Below are 21,696 nucleotides of genomic sequence, written 5' to 3' on the forward strand. Positions count from 1 at the left end.
GAGGCCTCAGACTTTGGGCTGTGAAAGATGAGCTTCTAGAATCACTGACTACAAGGATCAGCAACCCTAGAGGTTCAGCCCAAACACCATACCTGTGTCCTACGACCGTCATAGCTAAAGCCAGATAACAGCCAATGGGCATGCCCGCCTTAACAGCCTTCAAGAGAGGATGAAACGTGGGTGACTCTGTCATGTCAGGCACAGTGCTGGAGAATGGAACAGCTGGGCAATTCTGCTGTGTTCCATAATCATTTTTGTGCAGTTTTAACCTCAAGATCAAGTTCCAGGCCCATTGGTTAAATGAGGTCTCAGGTGTCTCTCCGTAACGAACAATACTGGCCAAATATGAAACCTAAAACAATTATTTATTTTAAACCACATTAGTCACATACAAATTAAATCAGTAAGCTCACCCACCCATTTCCTTTTGTGATCAACCACGCCCTCAAAAGAGAGGACCTGCTGCTTACTGGTACTCAGTGTTTGTAGGACTAAACTAAAGCAATTTCTCACTCATAACTGGCCACTGCTGCTTACTTGCTAGTCACTGTGCAAACACGAACTGAGTCAGCTCAAGCAAAAGACTAACAATGTAAAAGCTGGTACACGACAAATGGTGTGCTGGTAAATAAGTCTACCAGCCAGTTGGGGTGTGGAGGCTCACTTACAGCATCTGCCAATTTTGGTGGTGTAAAAACTCCCACCATGGTCAATATCAAGCTACCAACAGGTTAACAACCTGATATGGAGCCAGTACAAGCCTGCTCCAGCACACAACTGCAGCTCAACTCAAATTGCACAATTATTAAAATGGTCATATGCGGACCACTTCTTAAATAAAAATCTTTATCCAACCACAGAACTCAAGTTCAATATCCTAAATTGCCAGTAATGCTCTTAGGAAATCTAAGGGTAAATACTGAAACTTTATCCACCCCAGCCATTTATAATAAAGATTTATGTTCTCAATACAAAAGAGAAGGAAATACCTGCTTCATACTTTCAGAAAGAAGTCCAGCATACGGCTTCTGTGCAAGGTATTTCTGATATGCTTCAAGAATCATTAAAGCCACTTCAGCATGGACTGCTTGATCCAGATGCAGGGTACCCTTTTAAGAAGAAAAATAATCTCTAACATGCCATCTTGATTTTTTTTTACCTTTGAACTCAAAGACCAAGTAGAATAGTAAAAAAAAAAAAACAAAAAGGATCGTGGATGCAGAAGCTAAATTTTCCAAAAATCACATCCCTTAACAATGAAGTTATAAAATGACAACAGGAAAAAAAAATTGAAATCTTAAAGAACCATTACACTGCATCTAGACAGGTCTGAACCTGAGTCATCCAGGACCCCAGCCACAAAAGGTATCTTTGAATGTAAAACCCCCACCCTAGTAGCTCTATAAATACTTTGAGTTATAAGTTTAAAGGCATTGCTACAAACTAGGAAGATGATTAATTACTATTAATTAAACAGGAAGATACTGAATAATTTAAGTGTACATTCCCTTTTCTTATTCTATCAGTGAAAATATATAAGATTCTCAACAATACAAGTAAAATATTCCTTCAGGAGCTTGAAGTTGCCTATCGAATTTCCCAGCAAATCTTCCTCTGGAACCCAAAGAAATACATTCCTTAACCCTCTCACAGAAGGTGACTTTCCTAACTCTAATAAAAGATCAAGGAGACTCTCAGAGAGAAGTCTTCATGCATCTCTCCGGGCGGAGGGGACTGGGAAGTTCTGTTCATAAGTCAGAGAATACGAAGGCGGAGAACAGCCCCCCACAGCGCTCACCCACCAGCGCTCGAGTAAGAGAAGACCCAGATGAACCCGTGGGGAGACGCAGGTGGTAAGGGACACCCTGGGACAAAAGCTCCCTGGGTTCAGTTTTATCTTTACAACCAGGGGTCATGGTCATGCAAACCTCACAAGAGGGCTGTGAGGACGAAATGATTTGCTCAGAACAAAAGCTAGCAGAAAGCTGGAGGGGGCCAAGTATTCTCCCATTTTCCCTTTAAAATGTTTAAATATTTTGATCAAGGGGCTAACTAATAAGGCCTAGGGTACAGAGGCAAGAAAGGTTTACCAGTCAAAATCACAAACATGGCATCTTTGGAGACACATCATAGGCAGCAAACTCTTAATAATAAACTATTATTAATAAAAACTACCACCAAGTACTTCACGTGTGCCAAGAACTGTTCTACATGTTTTATATGTCCTAACTTGCTGAATCTTTGCAACAACCCTATGAAGTAAGCCTATTAATATCAATGCTTACAGATGAGCAACTGAGGCCCAGAGAGTTCAGGAAGCTTGCTCAGGGTGACCTAACCAGGAGGCGGCAAAGCTGGGATCAGAACCCAGGCAGGCCGGCTCCAAGCTCAGGCTCTTAAGCAATGCACAGTGTTTCAGAGTCAAATTTGGCAGTGACATGCAAGATAAAATGCAGGAGGAAGAGGAACCAGAGGCAGGAGAGGCAATCAGGAGGAAGTGCAGTCAACAGCCAGAGAGGAAACAACAGATACAAACAGCCTACGGACAAACGGAGGAATTTTCAATGTGTAACAAGTTATCTTCATTTAGAGGATGCTCACTGGCAAAACAGAATTAAAGAGAAGATCCTAACCTCCGACACAGCTAAAAGAATTTGCAAACTTTGCAAACAATACTCGGAAGCGTTAATGCTTTAAGGAAAGTTTCTTTAAAACTGATGGATGTAGTTTGTCTTTTCATTTGTTCACTGTTTCCTTGGACCTTGAGGGTATGATGTTAAGCGAAATAAGCCAGAGAAAGACAAATATTGCATGATTTCACTCATATGTGGAAGATAACAAATACATGGACAAAGAGAACAGATTAGTGGTTACCAGAGGGGAAAAGGGCTGGGGGATGGGCAAAAGGGGTAAGGGGCACATATGTATGGTGACAGACAAAAATTAGACTACTTGTGGTGTGCATGATGAAATCTATTCAGAAACTGATAAATAATAATGTACACCCAAAATTACACAATGTCATAAACGATTATGACCTCAATAAAATTACTGGGGAAAAAAAACAACTGATGTATGTAGAACCTCCAGTCTCTAGGGAATAGTTTTAACACATACCTGTTCACCAAATCCCCAATTTAGTCCTTCTAGAATCACACAGGCTAATTTATTCTTCACAGTTGTCAGGTTATAATTCAATAACCAATCCCGAATCACAGCTATCTCAGAAGCAGATGGTCGCCAAAGATATAAAGGCAGTTCTTTAAACAAGTATAAAGAAACCTTATTTAAAAGAAAATGATAATAATTAAAATCAAAACTTAAAAGACAATCCTAAATTACTACAATATTACATTATTAAACTGCTTACAAACATTTTTCTCCAAAAGGAAGTAGGGTTTGTTAGATTTTTAGACAAAAATAGACACCATGGACAGCCAAATGAAATGAATATTAGAACTGAAGGTACAACAAAAGCACATTTTGCTATTCTTTGTAAAGCTCAATCTTTTCTTACATGTCAGTTGGTATACTTCCACTTAAGGAAACCACCATATCAAGACCCAACACCACACCAAGACCCAAATTTAAAGTCATGATGAATGAGGAGACAGTCATTTACTTTACAAATCATTACAAAAGGATTTACCACTTTAAACAGTTCTTTCTTCTATTTAAGAAGATATTTTTAAGATATTTTTCTTCTATTTAAGAAGATTTAATTAAGATATTTAAGAAATATCTATTAGTTTCCAAGCAATCAGGGGAGGAGGGACAAGGAGTGGATAGAGGTAAAGATGAAACAAGATCAACCAAGAGTTGGTTACTATTGAAACCGGATGGTGGATACCAAGGGATTCATTATTATATGTATTTGGAAGACTCTGTAATAAAGTTTTTTAAAATCCTGTTTACAAAAAGTCTATAGCATCACTTCTTAAATAACATCTATGTGTGCAAATTAAGATAAATTTGGGTTCACTTAATACAGTTTACTTTAAAGGAGACTGATCAGAAGACAATTTATTTTATAATGTCTAGAACAGTGGTGTCCAATGGAAATACAATGCACCACATATGTAATTTTAATTTTTTATAGTTGCATTTTTTAAGTCAAACTAAACAAGTAAAATTAATATTAATAATATATTTCATTTAATCCAATAAGTCCAAAATATTATCAACAGGTAATCACTACAAAAAATTATTGAGATGTTGCATTATTTTGTTCATACTAACTCTCTGAAACCCAGTGAGTACTGTACACTTACAGTGCATCTCAATTTGGACTAGCCACATTTCAAAGGCTCTACAGACAACACAGGTCTAGAATATACATACTAGCATTTTTCAGTTTCCTGCACTGCTCCAAATTGGAGGCAAAACAAAATATGAAAGAACAGTAGAAAGAAGAAATTTTAAAAAGAATTTTCCATTCTTTTGGGCGTGTGTGCATTTAGTTAAATTTTCATGAGGATTTGTTAATAAACTTCTTGAATATCCTGAATAAAATGGTAAAATAGTAATTTTAAAAATAGAAAAATCCTGGGGCTGGCCCCGTGGCCGAGTGGTTAAGTTCGCGCGCTCCGCTGCAGGCGGCCCAGTGTTTCGTTGGTTCGAATCCTGGGCGCGGACATGGCACTGCTCATCAAACCACGCTGAGGCAGCGTCCCACATGCCACAACTAGAAGGACCCACAACAAAGAATATACAACTATGTACCGGGGGGCTTTGGGGAGAAAAAGGAAAAAAATAAAATCTTTAAAAAAAAAAGAAAAATCCTACTTTACCCTGTATCAGAAAAAAAGAGCAAAATAATGGTACTAGAACAATAAGTATAGCAATGAGATCTATCCAGAAAAGCATCTATCCCAGCTACATAAATAATGGTCTAGCATACAACTGCCCACCAAGAATGAAAGTGGGGCTATCATGAAAGACCCCAGGGACATTAAAATGCTAACATGGGAATATTACCAACAACTCTATGCCAATAAATTCAATTCATTAGATGAAACGAAAAAAATCCCTTTAAAAACAAAATAAAAATACAAATCTGAACAGTCCTATATCTGTTTAACAAATTCAATTTGTTATCAAAAGCCTTCCCACAAAGAATACTCTAGGCTCAGATGATTTCACTGGTAAACTCTATCAAACATTCAAGGAAGAATTAATAGCAATCTTACAAAAACTCTTTCATAAAACAGAAGAGGAGGGAATGCTACCCAACTAATATTATGAGGCCAACATAACTCTAAAACCAAAACTTAACAAAGACATAACAAGAAAATAAAATTATAGATCAATATCCTTCATATATATATATGCAAAAATCCTCAACAAAAAATATTATCAAATTGAATCTATCATTACATACAAAGATGATCAATTGGTTTCTATTCCAGGAAACAATGATGGTTCAACACTGGAAAACCAGATAATTATAATTCACTACACTGACAGAAAAAAAGATAAAAATCATAAGATCATCTCAATGGATGCAAAAAAACTACTGAATACCCATTCAGAAAAAAAATCAGCAAACTGGAAATAGAAACTTCCTCAGCCTAATATAAAGCATCAATGAAAAACCTACAGCTAACATTATACTTAATGGTGAACTTCTGAACTCTTTCCACTACGATAAGGAACAAAGAAGTGTCTACTCTCTCTACTTCTATTCAATATTGTAATGAAGGACCCAGTCAATGCAATAAGGCAAGAAAAAGAAATGACTAGAAAGGAAGAATCCTAATAAGAATGCTCAACAAAACAGGACTTAAAAGAGTGTATTTTTAAATATATGTATGCTTTTACTGAAAGTCAAAAGAACAATAATTTTACCTGACAAGGATATTAGGAAGATACATGGATTTCACTAACAAAAGTAGAATGTGTCCTCTGAATGAGCCCATCTTTGAAATTATAAAATAGGCCAAGAGAAACATATGATATCAATTTGCAGGTTGTCATCCAAACATATCTCTTAAGTTCTACACTTTGGGATCTCCTAAAAGGCTCGGTCTTTATCAAGAACTATTCCTAACCCAGAGGAATCCCAACACATTTAAAGCACATAGGATGTGCCCTCTCAAGACAGGCCTCTAGAACAGGAAGTTATCTTCAGACACACCCCAAATGTATCAGTGAATGTTTTGGGCCCTAGGGCACAACTCATTTCAAGGCTCTGGGGCTAGGGTCTGACTCCAAACCAGCCCAAGGTCACAGTAAAAATATTCAAAGCATCTGAAGGCCACTATGGAAAACAGTATAGTGGTTCCACAAAACATTAAAAATAAAATTACCATACAATCCAGGAATTCCACTGCTGGGTACAGACCCAAAAGAACCGAAAGCAAAGTCTCAAAGAGATATTTGTACACTCACGTTCACAGCAGCACTATTCACAACAGCCAAAATCCAAGCAATCCAAGTGTCCATCAACGGATGAATGGATAAACAAAAGTAAATACATACAGTAGAATATTATTAAGGCTTAAAAAGGAAGGAAATTCTGACATATGCTACAATACGCAAGAACACTGAGGACATTATGTTCAGTGAAATAAGCCAGTCACAAAAGTATAATACTGTATGATTTCACTTATGTGAGGTAACTAGAGTTGTCCAACTCACAGAGACAGAAAGTAGAAGTTTGGCTGCCAGGGGCTGGAGGGTGCGCAATGGAGGGAATGAGGAATTATTGTTTAACAGGTACAGAGTTTCAGTTCTGTAAGACGAGAAGAGTTCTGTGGATGAATGACAGTGATGGTAGGTCTCAAAACAATCTGAATGTACTTAATGCCAATGAACTATATACTTAAAATTGGTTAAGATAGTATATTTTACATTGTGTATAATTTACCAAAATTACATTTTTTAATGTTAAAAAAGTACCATGTACTTTTCCAAGGAAAGCAGGACATACCATTTATTCATTTAGGAAAAAGTATGTCTCATAAACCAATCTTTCATTGGAATCTGCCCCCTTATGAATGTGACGAAGCAATGATAGTTACCAGTTATCTATCCTACAGGGATGATATAAAACCTAAGGGCCCTTTACAAATATAGGCCCACAAAAAAATACTATCACTTTAAACATTCCTCTTGAAGTTATAACACGTGACTATCTGCCATCAGAAAAACTCACACACTGCAGCCTTATTATAGGTGATGAAGAAAATCTTCATTAAGTATACATTTTTTTAAATAGCACATCCATACAATGGAATACTATTTGGCCATAAAAAGGAATGAAGTAGTGATACATGGTACAACATGGATGAACCTTGAAAACATTACACTAAGTAAAAGAAGCCAGTCACAAAAGGCCAAATATTGTATGATTCCATTTATATTAAATGTCCAGAACAGTCAACTCTGTAGAGACAGAAAAGAGAGTATAGGTTGCTTAGGGCTGGAGGGCATGGAGGGACAGAGGGTGATAGCTAAAGGGTCTGTGGTTTCTTTTTGAGATGATAAAAGTGTTCTAAAATTGACTGTGGGGATAGTTGTACATATCCGTGAATATACTAAAAAGCATTGACTTGAACACTTTAAATAGATGAACCGTATGGTATGTGCATCATATCTCAATAAAGCTGTTTTTAAAATCTACATAAAGACTACAAAAGAGTGTGACAAACGACAAAAATAAATGTACGTGTCTTGCTCAACTTAAATCACTACTTTTAATTTTGCTTTTGGTTGATTTAAATAGGGCCTTCTTTCTTAATCAGAGTTGTTTCTTCCAAGCATAAAATATAAGAATTATGAAAGCCAAACAAAATTATGAAATAAAAACTGTCAATTAACTATAGGCTATAATTAAAGTAAATACCTATTATTGAAAGAGGTAGGAAAGTCAGTTTGAGGAGATTAAAGCGACACGGTCACAGCTTTGTTAAGCAGCAGCTAACCCCAAGGAGGCATGGAGAAGAGCACAGAGCCTGGGACACAATAAATGTTCTCTTCACCCTGTTGAGCCCGTGACTCCACTCCCAACAACCTTACTATTTTTCTCATTGCTCCATTAACTCCAGGATTTAGAAGGAAAAAAAAAGCAAAACAAATAAACAAAATCAGTGCTCTTACCATTCCAACCTGGTCAATGGTGTCTTGAACTCTATCCAGTAGGACAGAAATTATCTCAGGGTGAACAGCTGTGATGGCCCCTAAAAGCTCTCGACCAACCTTTGAAAAAGTCTCTCTGGTCGACAGGGTGACGTAAGATACCTAAAAGTGGGAGGAGGTAGAGATGGCACTTTCAATACTAATTAGCAGTCAAAACACATTTCCATAATTTATTTAGGATATTTTCAAGTTAAGTAGAAAGAATCTCACATTAAGCCTTGGTTCACACTATGTTCAAAAAGATGTCAGAACTTCAGAGAGCTAACTGCCCACCCTGAGGCTGGAAGGTGGGAGGAGAAGGAATGGAGGGAAAAGGCAACTATGTAACAACAACTTCAAGTGCTGGATTCAGGCAGTATATCCCAAAGTCTGTTAGTAGCAATAATATACAGTCGTGTGACACATAATGACATTTCGGTCAAGGATGGATCGCATATACAACGGTGGTCCCATACGATTAGTACCACATAGCCTAGGTATATAATAGGCTAGACCATCTAGATTTGCATAAGTACATTCTATGATGTCCATATAACAACGAAATAATTGCTAACAATGCACTTCTCAGAAGGTGTCCCTGCCATTAAGTGATATGTGACTGTAGTCCCTTTGGTGTAAAAACTTTTCTAAATTTGAAGAAATAACTGAAATGATGAAAGTCAGAATGTATTTCAGGAAAATATTTATTTTCTCCCACAAAATAAGATTCCCAACTATAAGAGCTTCTAAAATATCAATGTTTACAAACTCCTCTTGAACAATGTCTTCCAAAATCCACTGATGCCCATGGCTAACATTTTTCTTAAAAAAATACAGAGGAGGGGCTGGCCCTGTGGCCGAGTGGTTAAGTTCGCGCGCTCCGCTGCAGGCGGCCCAGTGTTTTGTCAGTTCGAATCCTGGGCGCGGAAATGGCACTGCTCATCAAACCACGCTGAGGCAGCGTCCCACATACCACAACTAGAAGGACCCACAACGAAGAATATACAACTATGTACCGAGGGGCTTTGGGGAGAAAAAGGAAAAGATAAAATTTAAAAAAAAAAAAAAAAATACAGAGGAACAGCACAGAAAAATAACTGAATAAAATAGAATAGAAAAATGTGTGAGTGCATCCCAGTAAGATTAAGTATTGCTTTAATTTCACGTGTGTGTGCGTGCACACACGCACGCACACACACATGCACACACACACACACACAGGATCAGAATGCAGTAAAGAATGCAATTTTTTTTTCAGGGAGGAAGACTGGCCCTGAGCTAACATCCATTGCCAATCCTCCTCTTTTTGTTTGAGGAAGATTGTCACTGAGCTAACATCTGTGCCAATCATTCTCTATTTTGTACGTGGGACGCCATCAAGCATGGTTTGATGAGCCGTGTGTATGTCCACGCCTGGGACCTGAAGCAGTGAACCCTGGGCCACCGACATGGAGTGCGTGAACTTAACTACTACACCACCAGGCCAGCCCCCAGAATGCAATTTTTACTGTGAGTGCTGATTAAAACACTTGAAACATTATTCAAGAGCATAAATATTACTTTAGCAACAGATCTTGAGATGCCACTTAATGTTAAATGTATGTTAAATGTAAATGTATGTTAAAATATATATTCTCCCCTTAATATTTTCAGACCATGAAGATAGTCTGGAATCCTAGATCCACCTAGGCCTTAACCTCACACATGGTTACAAAGTACAAGTATAGGAACGGCTTAATAGAGTATGTGATCTTGGAAAAGCACTTTAGATGATACAGTTCTGTCATGCTCAAACTGGAGTACTGGGGGAAGGATGATAAACTCAGGGAATCTTCTTTGAACATAATTTTACTTGAGTTTACTTGAATAGTTTGGAGGAAACATTTCTATGAAGATAAACAGATAAATGACAGCCTAAATTGAAAATGTGCATAGTTTTTAAAATATACAAAAACTGCAAGAGAGTTTTGATAACCGCTTTAGGTCATATCCCTAGATGCTGAGGGGTCCAAAGTTCACTCTCCTTCACCATTAAGGTTGGCACAGTGAAAAAAGCAAGGACCTCATTCTAGCTTGTCATTTTATAGACAAAGAAACTGAAGCCCAAAGTGGCAAAGGATCTCTTCTGATGTGAGATGGGCAATTCACAGCAGAGTTCAAACAAACCCAGGTCTTCCAGTTCGAGGTTCAGTATTCTTTCCAGCATCTCATTTAGACTGGCTTTGAAGCAAGGTTTGCACGGTACTGGCAAGGTCTGAGGAGGGGAGGGAGAGTTAGGGGACGGGATGTGGGAAACGAAGGACAGTATAAAAACCACGAATGTCAGGAGGCCGTGCCACATTGTCTATTCCTTACCAAAACTCATGCATCAAACGTCAAGACATATTAGGGGAAATGGAACGGGGATGATTCATATTTTCAAGATTCCTTATAGCAAAATGACATTCCTCTGATTCTCCATCTCCTTCCATGAGCGCAAACAGTATAATGTAGTCACATTTTTTTAAAAGCAATCCCAAAAGAATCAACGGATGGACAATCTAAAAGAAAATATTTTTTAGTTGATTTCTAAAATGTAATATTCTAACCTCATATATCTCCAGAAGAATAATTTTTATGAAGTCTTCATCCACATTGGTTCTTCTGGCTTGAGCCATCTGAGCAAATGTAGTCAGAAGGCAAATCTCTTCCGAGCTATTCATGGAAGAAAGACACTTCTCAAAGTTCACAAAATGTTCTGGGTCTGCAAGTTCACATCAAGAACGTTAAAATGGGGAAAAAATAAATATATATCACTTTAATTACTCTTCCAGAGATAAAGAAGATATACAATTAAAAGACATGTAGAAATATTTAAAGATATAAAAGGTCTTTCTTTGTTCCAGAATGGATTCCTACAGGCATCAGGAAGAAGGTTGGGCCAGATGAAATTCCAACTCTAAATATAATACAGACTCAGGTGACATGTAATATCTCCAAGCCTCACTTTCCTCATCTGTCTCAAAAGGTTTTGTTTTTTTTTTTTTAAAGATTGGCACCTTAGCTAACATCTGTTGCCAATCTTTTTTCTTCTTCTTCTTCTTCTTCTTCTTCTTCTTCGTCTTCTCCCCAAAGCCCCCCAGTACGTAGTTGTATGTTCTAGTTTTAGGTCCTTCTGGCTCTGCTATGTGGGATGCTGCATCAGCATGGCTTGACGAGCAGTGCTATGTCTGCACCCAGGATCTGAACCAGCAAAATCCTAGGCTGCCAAAGTGGAGCGTGCAAACTCAACCACTCGGCCATGGGGCCGGCCCCTCAAAAGGTTATTTAAGATTAAACGACATGTCATCAGTGAAGCGTTTTGTCAACTGCAAAGCACTACTACTTTTACTAGATGAGAAGTCGTCAAAGGTACACTTGAAGCTACTTGGTAATTGTCAGCCAAATGAATGACAATCTTCCAAATGAAAACTGCTAAGACTGCAAACTACTCAGCACAAACATAGCATTCCAAACAAAAGAGATCTGCATATAAATGAAATTCTGGCACAAGAAATTAGTGATAACCATGACTGAAATTCTGATAGAGGTATATAATATGTTTTGCCTATTTCTCAGAGGATGCTGTGTGAGCAATATTACATTTTGGCACGTGGGGGCAGGACTGACAAATAGCTTTGCCGTACATGACGGAAAACTAAACGTTGCAAAGGCAAAGTTACAGAAAGTGGATAACAAAGAGTCTCTTTAAAAACTATATTCCCCTGATGGAACTTCTCACAGTAAGAAGGCAACAAGCCAACACTTCTTTCCATGTGTTTACACATTTGAGAAATCAAAAGTAGTCCATCAAACTTCCTGTACTTTCAAAGTAGCTCCAGGGGGCATTTACCAACACAATTTTCATTTCCCATCCCCAAATTGGGTTTGTAATAGAAATTACTATCCAGAGTAATTCAAGAATAATGAAAATTAGAATTATCATTCTAAGAAGTCAAAACAAAGTAATCTCTCGAATTTCAAAATTATTACACGTGAGTAGAGAGTCAAAGATTCTCTCTTAGTCCTTCTAAAAGAAAAAAGAATAAAGCCGGGAAGAGAAGAGGGCACACAAGAGCGGAAACACGGATGAGCACAGCGTGGCGAGGCCGTACCTTGGAGCTGCCTCTTGCACTCGGCAGGCGGGAGGCTGGTGCAGAGCTTCTCCAGACTCCCGCTCTCCGCCTGGTGCATGAGGTAGAAGAGCTTCCAGAGCATCTGGACCGACAGCGTCCCGAAGGGCATTTCCGACATAAACAGCCAAATGCCAAGTCTGCATGTTTTAAAAAGAGCAGGAAGAATTTCATGTATCAGTCAACTTCACTACCCTGAGAAAGCAGACAAACCTTCAGCTATGACAGAAAAAAAATTCTGACGTCATACTACAGCAATTTTCCTAACATGCTTTAGTCATAAACGTGTCAACGATGGAAAACAATAAGAGCAAATACTCACAACGCACTTAGTCTGTGCCAGGCACTGTTCTAAATCGCCTGTCATATATATCATCTCATTCCATCCTCACTAAATCCAAGGCAAGTACTATTACTGATATTATCCCCACCTGATACATGAGGCTGCTAAGGCACAGAAAGGGTAGTAAGAGGCAGAGCTGGGTTTTGAACTGAAGATCCTTTTAAGACCGGGGTGACAGAGAGGTCACTTAGATGTGGATGTACATGTCTACACATGTGTACAGGTACATGTGTGCACACAGAGACATGTGCGGTGGGTGGGAGGGGAATCAAAACCCTCCAGCGATTCCTCCTCCATCACCGAATGAAGTTCAAACCCCTCAGCCCTGCATTCAAAGGCTTCCGCAATACGGCTCAGACCCGCATTTCCAATTAGGGCCCTCTCCACATTCAAAATATTAGACCATTCCTGGAGAAGCCTGGAGAGAACCCCCTCCCTCCAAGCTGCCATCCCTCCACTTGTGAAGCCCTCCCCAATGTCCTCCTCAGCACTATCACAAAATCCATCCCTACCTGACTTGGGCATGATGGTACCCTTTCCCTTTATCAGTGATTCTCACACTCTAATAGGCAGAAAAATCACCTGGAGACCTTATGAAAAACGCAGAGTCCCAAAGCCCACCCACAGAGATTCTGATTTTGTAGGTGACACCTGGGGTCCACAAACTTGCACTTTTTACCGTCACCCCAGATGATTCAGACTCAAGTGGTCCTTACACCACACAGTGAGAAACCCCTCAAGTTACTGTTATTTATGTACACAGACTCGCCACAGCAATATGAAAGCAGAAACCAGTTTTATTTATTTTTGTATAAACCATCATGTAACCTGGAGTCTTATATTTTAATTATCCAGTACCTAAACCAGTATCTTGAAAATAATCAACACTCAATAAATGCTTATTAAAATTTTGTTATATAAATTTTATCTCAAAAAAATCTAAAAAAAGCCAAGGTGGCACTCAAAACTGTTGCTGTATTTTGGGCAAAACTACAAAGTGAACAATTACAAATAAACAAGGCTTAAGAGAAAAAGGGAAATTAAGCAGTGCACGCCTAACTCACGTCTATGGGCCACCAGGCCACTAGTGGCCCAGACCACCACCAACCTAGACTCTGAAAAACAACAGCCAGACTCCTAACTCCTGAGCAAGACTCTGGCTTCAGTGGGCAGAGCTACTGCACTGACTTCCTGCAGGGTTCTGTACAGGATCTGGTGCACCTCATGAGAATACCAAATTTATGGACACTATGGAGTGCGTAATAAGAGTAGTTGAAAGATAAATTTCTAAGCTCATGTTCTATTTATCTTAGACCCATGCCTTCTGAGTGCCTAAAAGTAGTTAAGACTTAGTCGAGTAGTCCTGATCTTTGTCTAAGTGAGCGGTTAGACTTCAAATGTAAGTGGTAGTTGTTCTTTTGCGGTTTCAGGACCTGAAGTCTTTTATGATTTAAAAAGCATTTCCACATATTACTACATTTCATCCTCGGAACATATCCAAGAGGTCGATGGAAAGGTAGTATCATTAACATCATCTCCATTTTATAAATGAAGAGAGTGAGACCACAAGTATTAAGCAACTTGCCCAAGGTAACAGACCAAGACTCAAACCCACTACACAACACACAATAAATAATGGGCTGTGGCCAAGGAGCCCATGGCAGACGGAATGTAGACCGCTCAGAAGGAGGCAAAGGTGAGGGAGAGCTGGCAGTTCATGAGCGCAGCTGGGTGGGGTTGGAGGCTGGCAAACGTCTGCTAGCAGAGAGCACAATGCTGTCGCAGCAGAACTCACTCCTACAGTTGGCCAGAAGCTTGGGAAAGACAGTACATGGTGCACTGCTGGGCACCTGCCTATGCCTCAAACGTATCATAGTGCTGTTAGCAGCAGCAAAGACAGAGTGATAAGAAGACAGTGTTTACACAGCCAAGACAGGGGACCAGGACCCATGACAGTCCTAGACCTTAAACCCTCAAAGTAAGACAACTTGAACAATAAAATCGGCAAATCAGTTGTATTGCGTACTGAGTGCCTACTCTGCCTCTCTGTAGGCACCAGAGATGGGTATGAAACAGAATTCCTCTCCTGCTTAAGGCTATCCTAAAAGTTCAGGGGTGGCAAAACTGAGATATCAGAATTGGATTATTTCAAGACTGAAAGAAACCTGAAAGAGAGATCATTTCAGTTAATACTACAGATAAGGAAACTAAAGCCCAAGAAATAGATGAAATAGACTAAGACATTGATATGAGATCTACTTTAGTCAATGACTTTTACACCAATCCTTCTCACTAGTCAGGGGGCCATTTCCCAACAACTATCATGCTTCTTACCGTTTGGCTTTCAGCACATGTAGGACAGCTCTCAAAAACAGCTCATCAAATTCAACCTGTAGTTTCTCCACGGAGTAGGGCTGCAGGGCCAATCCCAAGCCTTGATTGTGGCTCACGTACTGTGCCCAATGGTCACTCACATAACCAAGGGTCATCCTGAGCATGAGGAAAGACAATATAGCACCTTTCGTTAATGTACTCAATATGGGCACCTTTATATTACATTTGAAGCATCAATTTATTCAATACGTATTTACTGAACACCTACTATCTTCTACGTTCTGAAGGGAATTCAATGGGGAAAAACCCTACCCTCATGGAGCTTCTATTTAGTGGAGGGCAAACAGACAATAAACAAAATAAAGTACAATATATAGTCTGTCACACAAAATATATAAGTGACATTGAGAAAAACAAGAGAAGGGAATAAAGTTTCTCTGGAGTTGGTGAGAGGAGAGGCCATTGTAAGGGGTTTGGCTGGAGTAGGAAAAGCCCACTGAGGAGGGTCATGTGAGCGAAGACCAGAAGTCGTCAGACCGGTATCTAAGAGAAGGGCATCCAGGTAGAAGAAACAGCCAGTGGGAAGGCTCCAAGGTGTTCAGTATGTTGGAGGAAAAGCAAGGCAGCCAGGGTGCTAAAGCAAGGTAAGTGAGGGGGAGATCAGCTGGAGAAGAAATCACAAGTGACAGGGAACCAGAACATGCAGGCCCTGAGGCCACTGTGCAGACTGTGGCTTCCACTCTGAATGTGACGGAGCAGTAGGGTCAGGAGCAGGAAGAGACATGAAGTGACTTGCTATTTACAGGAAACACTGGCTGATGTGAGAATAAGCTAGGGGGCAGGGAGCAAGAGCAAAAGCAGGAAGATAACTCAGGAGGCTACTGTGATAATTAGGGAGAAAGAACAAAGAATGAACTAGGATGGCAGCAGTGAAGGTGGCGAGAAGAAGCGGATTCTGGAAACGGCATGTTTCACTGATTCAAAAGAATGCACCTCTTTCACACTTTAATCTCTGCAATTGGAATATATGTTAAAATTGACAACGTGCCATAACATGGCAGCATTTTTTATTCTTTGTGGCACACAAAATACATCTTCAGAATAGGTGGTATCTTAGATTTGATGAAAGATGGTGTTTCAAAGGTAGAGATGACAGAATTGGCTGTTAGATTGGATGTGGGGTATAAGAGAGAAAAGTCAGGAATGACACAAGGTGTTCTGGCCCGAGCAACCAGAAGAATAAAGCTGCCACTTACTGACATTGGGAGGAGCAGTTTGGGAGGCAGGAAGAGTGAGTTCACTTTGGGAACATTAAATTGCAATGTTCATGAGTCATCCAAGTGGAGGTGCTGAGTTGGTAGCTTATGAGAGAGGTATGGGCTGGAAATATAACTCTGAGAATTGTAATGGTTATTTAGATGATATTTAAAGACATGAGAATGGGGGAGATGCAAAGAAGCAACTTCAGATAAAGTGAAGAGGTCCAGGCACTGAGCCCTGAGGCACTCCAACACTAAGAAGTTTGGGAGGTGAGAACGAAACAACCAAGGAGGCAGAAAATGAATAACCAGGGAAATAGAGGAGAAACCAGGCAAATGTGGTATCCTGGAAACCAAGTAAAGGAAAAATTTTTTGAGGAGAAAGTGATGAAGTATGAGAAAGGCTGCTATGTGAACTATGTGAAAGATGTAAAGCAGGATGAAGACTTAGAATTGGCCACTGAATTAGTAGCACAAAGTTCATTAGCAACTTTCATTCTTAAGAGCTGTCTGGATAGTGCTGGGGGGAAAATCTGATTGTGGAGAGCTCAAGTGCAAATGGAGAGAAAAAACCAGAACCAAAAGATGACCCAAGGAGAGTGAACTTGCGGAAAACTGTTCTACAAGCGGAAAGTATGAGAAGAATCTGTGATAGATACAAAGAGAAGTAAGCAGATGGAAAACAAAGAAAGAATAATCAGGGGCCAGCCCTGCGGCTGAGTGGTTAAGTTCACGCGCACCACTTTGGCGGCCCAGGACTTCACTGCTTCAGATCCTGGGCACGGACATGGCACTGCTCATCAGGCCATGCTGAGGCGGTGTCCCACATAGCACAACCAGAAGGACCTACAACTAGAATACACAACTATGTACTGGGGGGCTTTGGGGAGAAGAAGGAGAAAAAAAAGACTGGCAGCAGATGTTAGCTCAGGTGCTAATCTTTAAAAGAAAAGAACTATATTTACCAAGCAGAATCAGAAAATGAATGTCTGAACTTCTGATAATAGATAGGCTTTTAGCTTCTAAGAAATTACTCTCCAAGTTACCAGCCATCCCTCCTCTCATCATCTCATTTTCATTACCTTCTACCGAAGGCTTTCTCTAGACCTCAAAAGTAACCCCCAGACTTTCAGGGCATCCTGTAATCATTTACCTGGCTTTATAAAGCTGATGAATATACATCTAAAATAAGTTAATAAAAATCAATTCTGTTTTGGAAACAACAGTGAGGAGGAGGAGAAGTTTTGTAGTTTTTTGGAGGAAAGGGACGTTGGAAGAAATAACAACATATTTATATTCTGTAGGGAATGACCAGTAAAGACACAAAAATCGATGATGCAGAAAAGAGAATATAAAATTAATTCAACAAAAAGCAGCACAAATTCTCAAAATGTATTCATACCTGATAATAAAAACATAAACCCACTTCTCACTCAAATAAATGATAATGCTTTCTCAGCTCAAATACAGTAGCCACTGAAGTCTTCGCAGCTTTCTTTAAATGGTATTTAACAGAAATTAGAATAAGAATAAATAAGACAGAAAACAAGGAAACAATGATACAAAGAGCTATTGCCAATTTGCCATAACTAAGAGACAATTTCCAGGCAAACGCTATGAGAAAGAAGAAAAGAGAGAGCTAAGGAAGGGGAAAGAGCCTGGTTTTTCCTTGACCAAGTCCAGTTTCTCTGGCCAAGTTCAACCCAGCAGCTGCTCTGAGGATCCCGACTCCAAGAACAATTACCATCTAGCAAATGAGTTAAATTTGAGATAATTAGCCAAATACTCTGACTGGAAGCATTTACAGAATTCCCATCTGTTAGATGGTGAAAAACAAAATTTTTACTTTTACGATAAATAAGAACTGAAATATACACTAAAATGTCCATCATCCCAGTCATGCAGTATCTGTGTCCGACCAGGGTGAAAACAAGTAGAAATAGATGTACCAACAGCTGTATTACCTGATCATGTAACCAATTCGCTTCACAATCTGCCTATAGCGTGCTCTATTAAAGGTTTCTAACCCCACAGCCAGAAGTTCCACTAATGAGTTAGCAAAGGCAAAAATTTTCATCATCTCCTGAGGTCTTGTTGTTTCAGGTAAATAATCGCCTAGAAGTTAATCAGAAAAAAGGAAACAATTACAATTACAACAGGAAAACACTGAAGGATACAGGTGGCAATACCTCAATGAGGAACAAAGCCAAGGTGAAGAACTAACAATCCCCATGGCTCTGGCTCCTATGTCAACGTGAAACGGGAAACCTGAGACAGAGCACAAAATTAAAACAATTTATGAAAGCTGGGCAATGTCAAGCTAGTGAGCCTTTTTGCATTTAAGCACTCAGGAGGAAATTACAAGCACAAGAAAAAGGAAGGAAGCTTCATCAAGGTGTGATGCAATCATCTCTCTAGAATGCCAGGTACAGGGGAACCTGAATCAGCAGCCTGCACTAGTTGTCTTTTTTATTTTTCACTTGAGGAAAATTAGCCCTTAGCTAACATCTGTGCCAGTCTTTCTCTATTTTGTATGTGGGTCACTGCCACAGCATGGCTGACAAGTGGTGTAGGTCCGTACCTGGGATCCAAACCTGCAAACCCTGGCCACCAAAGCAGGGCACGCCAAAGTCAATCCCTATGCCATGGGGCCAGCCCCACAAGTCATAAGTCTTCATGCTGAGATCCCTGTGTTTGGGCTTGCCACCAACCATTTTACATAAGACAAAAGAAATTAGTCTAGGGGCCAGCCCTGTGGTGTAGCAGTTAAATTCACACGCTCCACTTCAGTGGTCCAGGGTTTGCAGGTCTGGATCCTGGGTGCAGACCTACACAATGTTCATTAAGCCATGCTGTGGCAGTGTCCCACATGCAAAAAGTAGAGGAAGATTGGTACAGACATTAGCTCAGTGACAATCTTCCTCAAGCAAAAAGAGGAAGATTGGCAAAGATGCTAGCTCAGGGCCAATCTTCCTCACCAAAAAAAGAAAAGAAAAGAAAAAGAAATTAGTCTACCTTTTGCTTTAAACCCAAGAAGATATTGAAAGAGTTCATGAAATGGAAACTGTGATAAAAGGACAACCAAGTCATCTTCATCAAGGAGAATCCAACTGGTCTCAGGGTCTTCATCCTAAGGGAAAAGATGCAAAATCATGTCAGCTGATTTGACCAGATCACACTATGGTCTACAGTTACAGGAAGTAAATTATCACAGGTCTCAGTGGTACATATGTGGTATTCTCATGAGTCTTCATGGACTTCTCTTCCAGGACAGAGATTTATAGCATCAGTTCCATAGATGGACTGTAAATCCCCTGAAAATACAAGCACAATTTTATGTGTATCTGGGTTATGTCCATTCTTCGGTGGCTGAAACTGTTATCATTAAATTTCCACCTCAAAAAAGCTTAAAAAAAAATGCCTATGGAGTGCGTATCCTACTATAAAGCTCAGTGGTTTGACAACAACAATTAAAGAACCACATACTAGAGTCCAAGTTATTTTAGCTACTAGTCTCTTGTCCCCAAGTCAAGGTCTACCGTAGCACTCAACTGACTTATCAAGAAGCAATTAGCAAATATACTTCAATAAAAAAGTAAATTAAAAATTTTAAGAAGCAATTAGCATTTGCTATGGATAACAGAAGTTGTGCTATCAATTAGTGCTGCTGAAAGCAGGATAAAAATAACAATGGTCATACACAGGGATTATAGAGGGGAAATCTTCGCATTTTTTGGTTTGATACAGAGCACTGAAGTCATCTTAGAAACCAAATTGATTTGTGTCCTAACATATGCTACATTCAGAAGGGAAGGCCTTCTAAAAACGTAAAACTACCCAGAGATCTTGAAGAATATATCACCTCAATTTCAACAAGGGATTAATGTAATTCATTCACGATTTCCTTAACACACTCATTTTTACCCTCTAACATTCCTAAATGGCTAACAAGAGCCTCAGAAACTCTACTTAGAGGAGTAGTTCTCAACTCTGGCTGTACATGGGAATCACCAGGGAGGGTTTTAAACATGTGGATGTCTGAGTGTGGGCCTGGGCAAGGTTTTTAAATTGCCCAGGTGGTTCTAACACACATCTAGAGTCAAGCAACCACTCACGTGGCTAATGGAGAGAGCCTTCCTCCTCGTGGCCTTTTCTGAGTCAACAGCACTCTCAATATTCTCATCCACTCCCCAAGTTCTTGAAATCACTCAACATTTAATGAGTGCTACCCAGGAGACAGGCACCACTGCAGAGTCCTTAATCATTACCTGTCTCCAGGATTAAATGCAGAAAACATACCAGAAAAAAGACCTCTCTCTCAGGAAAGATCACTCTTGGAAAAAAAAAAAACAAAAAAAACCCTGCTCTACTACAATCTTTAAAAGCGCAAATAGCACCAGCTCCCAAGAAGCTCTCCCTAGTATGACTGTTCAGTCTCTAGCAAAGATGTCTGCGTGTCCCCATCACTGACCACCATCTCACCACCTCTTGCAAATCCAGGAAGAGTAAAGTAAGTGTGATGGGGCTCCCCATTCCTGAATGAGCATGTGGTTAAACACACAGACATGATCCCCACGGCTGACCCGGCTGTCATTCTGACAACTGTCCACGGCAAACTTTCAACTTCTTTTAAAGAGAAGGAGTTTTAGTAAATCCGGTCCCTGGCCATCCTGGACAAGAATATCAAATCCGAACTTGGACCATAAAAAAGCATTAGGACTGATAACTAGCCAGAGGAAAAATTCTTTACAAACACACTAACCATGTGTACAGCAGAAAGAAAAATCAACAAGTGTTATCTCGAGAAATTGGACTTTGATCATTAAATTCTCACCAAAGGCAGAGAACCATCTTCTACCTTTCAAATGAGAAGATCTGGATAAGGAGTTTGTATGAGCCAAGGGAGAACCCTGGAAAGCTCCCGCTCTTTATGACACAGACTCAGAGGAGAGCTCAAGCCCAGGACAGTTACTACATAAAAGAAAATCCTGAAATAAATTTTACACAATATGAAAATGTTCCCAGGTTCAAATTCTCCCAGCTGAACAGGAAGATATTCTGGGGAAGGGCAGCAGCACAGCACACTGGCCCAGAGCACAGGCTCCAGAGGCTCCTTCACTCCCCTGCACCTCAGATTCCTCAACTGTAAAATGGGGATCACATCAGTATTTGACTCATGGGGTTGTTGAGAGAATTAAATGAGATAATATGCGAAAAGTACTTAGAACAATACTTGGCACAAAAATATGAATCAAATAATGCAGACACGACAAGTTACCTCTTCTCCTCCCTCATCCACTAGTGTCCACGTCCCAGACGCAGGTCCCGAGGAGGACGGCTTCCGCTCACTGGGCTTCATGTGGCACAGGAACTCTGCTCGATTTCTAAAGGACAAGGGAAATCACTCCAATCACCTAACCAGAGGAAGCCGGCATGGGTGCATTCTGGATCATCTACTCACCCTGAGGAAGAGTCAGGCATCGATCCAATC

General features: G+C 39.9%; 1 protein-coding gene across 4 annotated transcripts in view; it reads right to left on the reverse strand.

Annotated features, from left to right (window-relative positions):
- EPG5 (ectopic P-granules 5 autophagy tethering factor) overlaps nt 1–21,696 on the reverse strand; it is a 109,179-nt gene that overhangs the window by 68,274 nt on the left and 19,209 nt on the right. For all 4 annotated transcript variants that reach the window (XM_070630061.1, XM_008540278.2, XM_070630062.1 and 1 more), the window contains exons 7-16: nt 21,484–21,589; nt 19,221–19,335; nt 18,170–18,320; nt 14,947–15,102; nt 12,252–12,409; nt 10,707–10,861; nt 8,101–8,241; nt 3,118–3,282; nt 990–1,109; nt 93–352 (exon numbers count right to left, since the gene is read on the reverse strand). In XM_070630061.1, the coding sequence (XP_070486162.1) occupies nt 93–352; nt 990–1,109; nt 3,118–3,282; nt 8,101–8,241; nt 10,707–10,861; nt 12,252–12,409; nt 14,947–15,102; nt 18,170–18,320; nt 19,221–19,335; nt 21,484–21,589 (1,527 nt within the window). The remainder of the gene's footprint in view (nt 1–92; nt 353–989; nt 1,110–3,117; nt 3,283–8,100; nt 8,242–10,706; nt 10,862–12,251; nt 12,410–14,946; nt 15,103–18,169; nt 18,321–19,220; nt 19,336–21,483; nt 21,590–21,696) is intronic.

Source organism: Equus przewalskii, chromosome 7 (genome assembly GCF_037783145.1).
Source record: "Equus przewalskii isolate Varuska chromosome 7, EquPr2, whole genome shotgun sequence".
Taxonomy (NCBI): domain Eukaryota; kingdom Metazoa; phylum Chordata; class Mammalia; order Perissodactyla; family Equidae; genus Equus; species Equus przewalskii.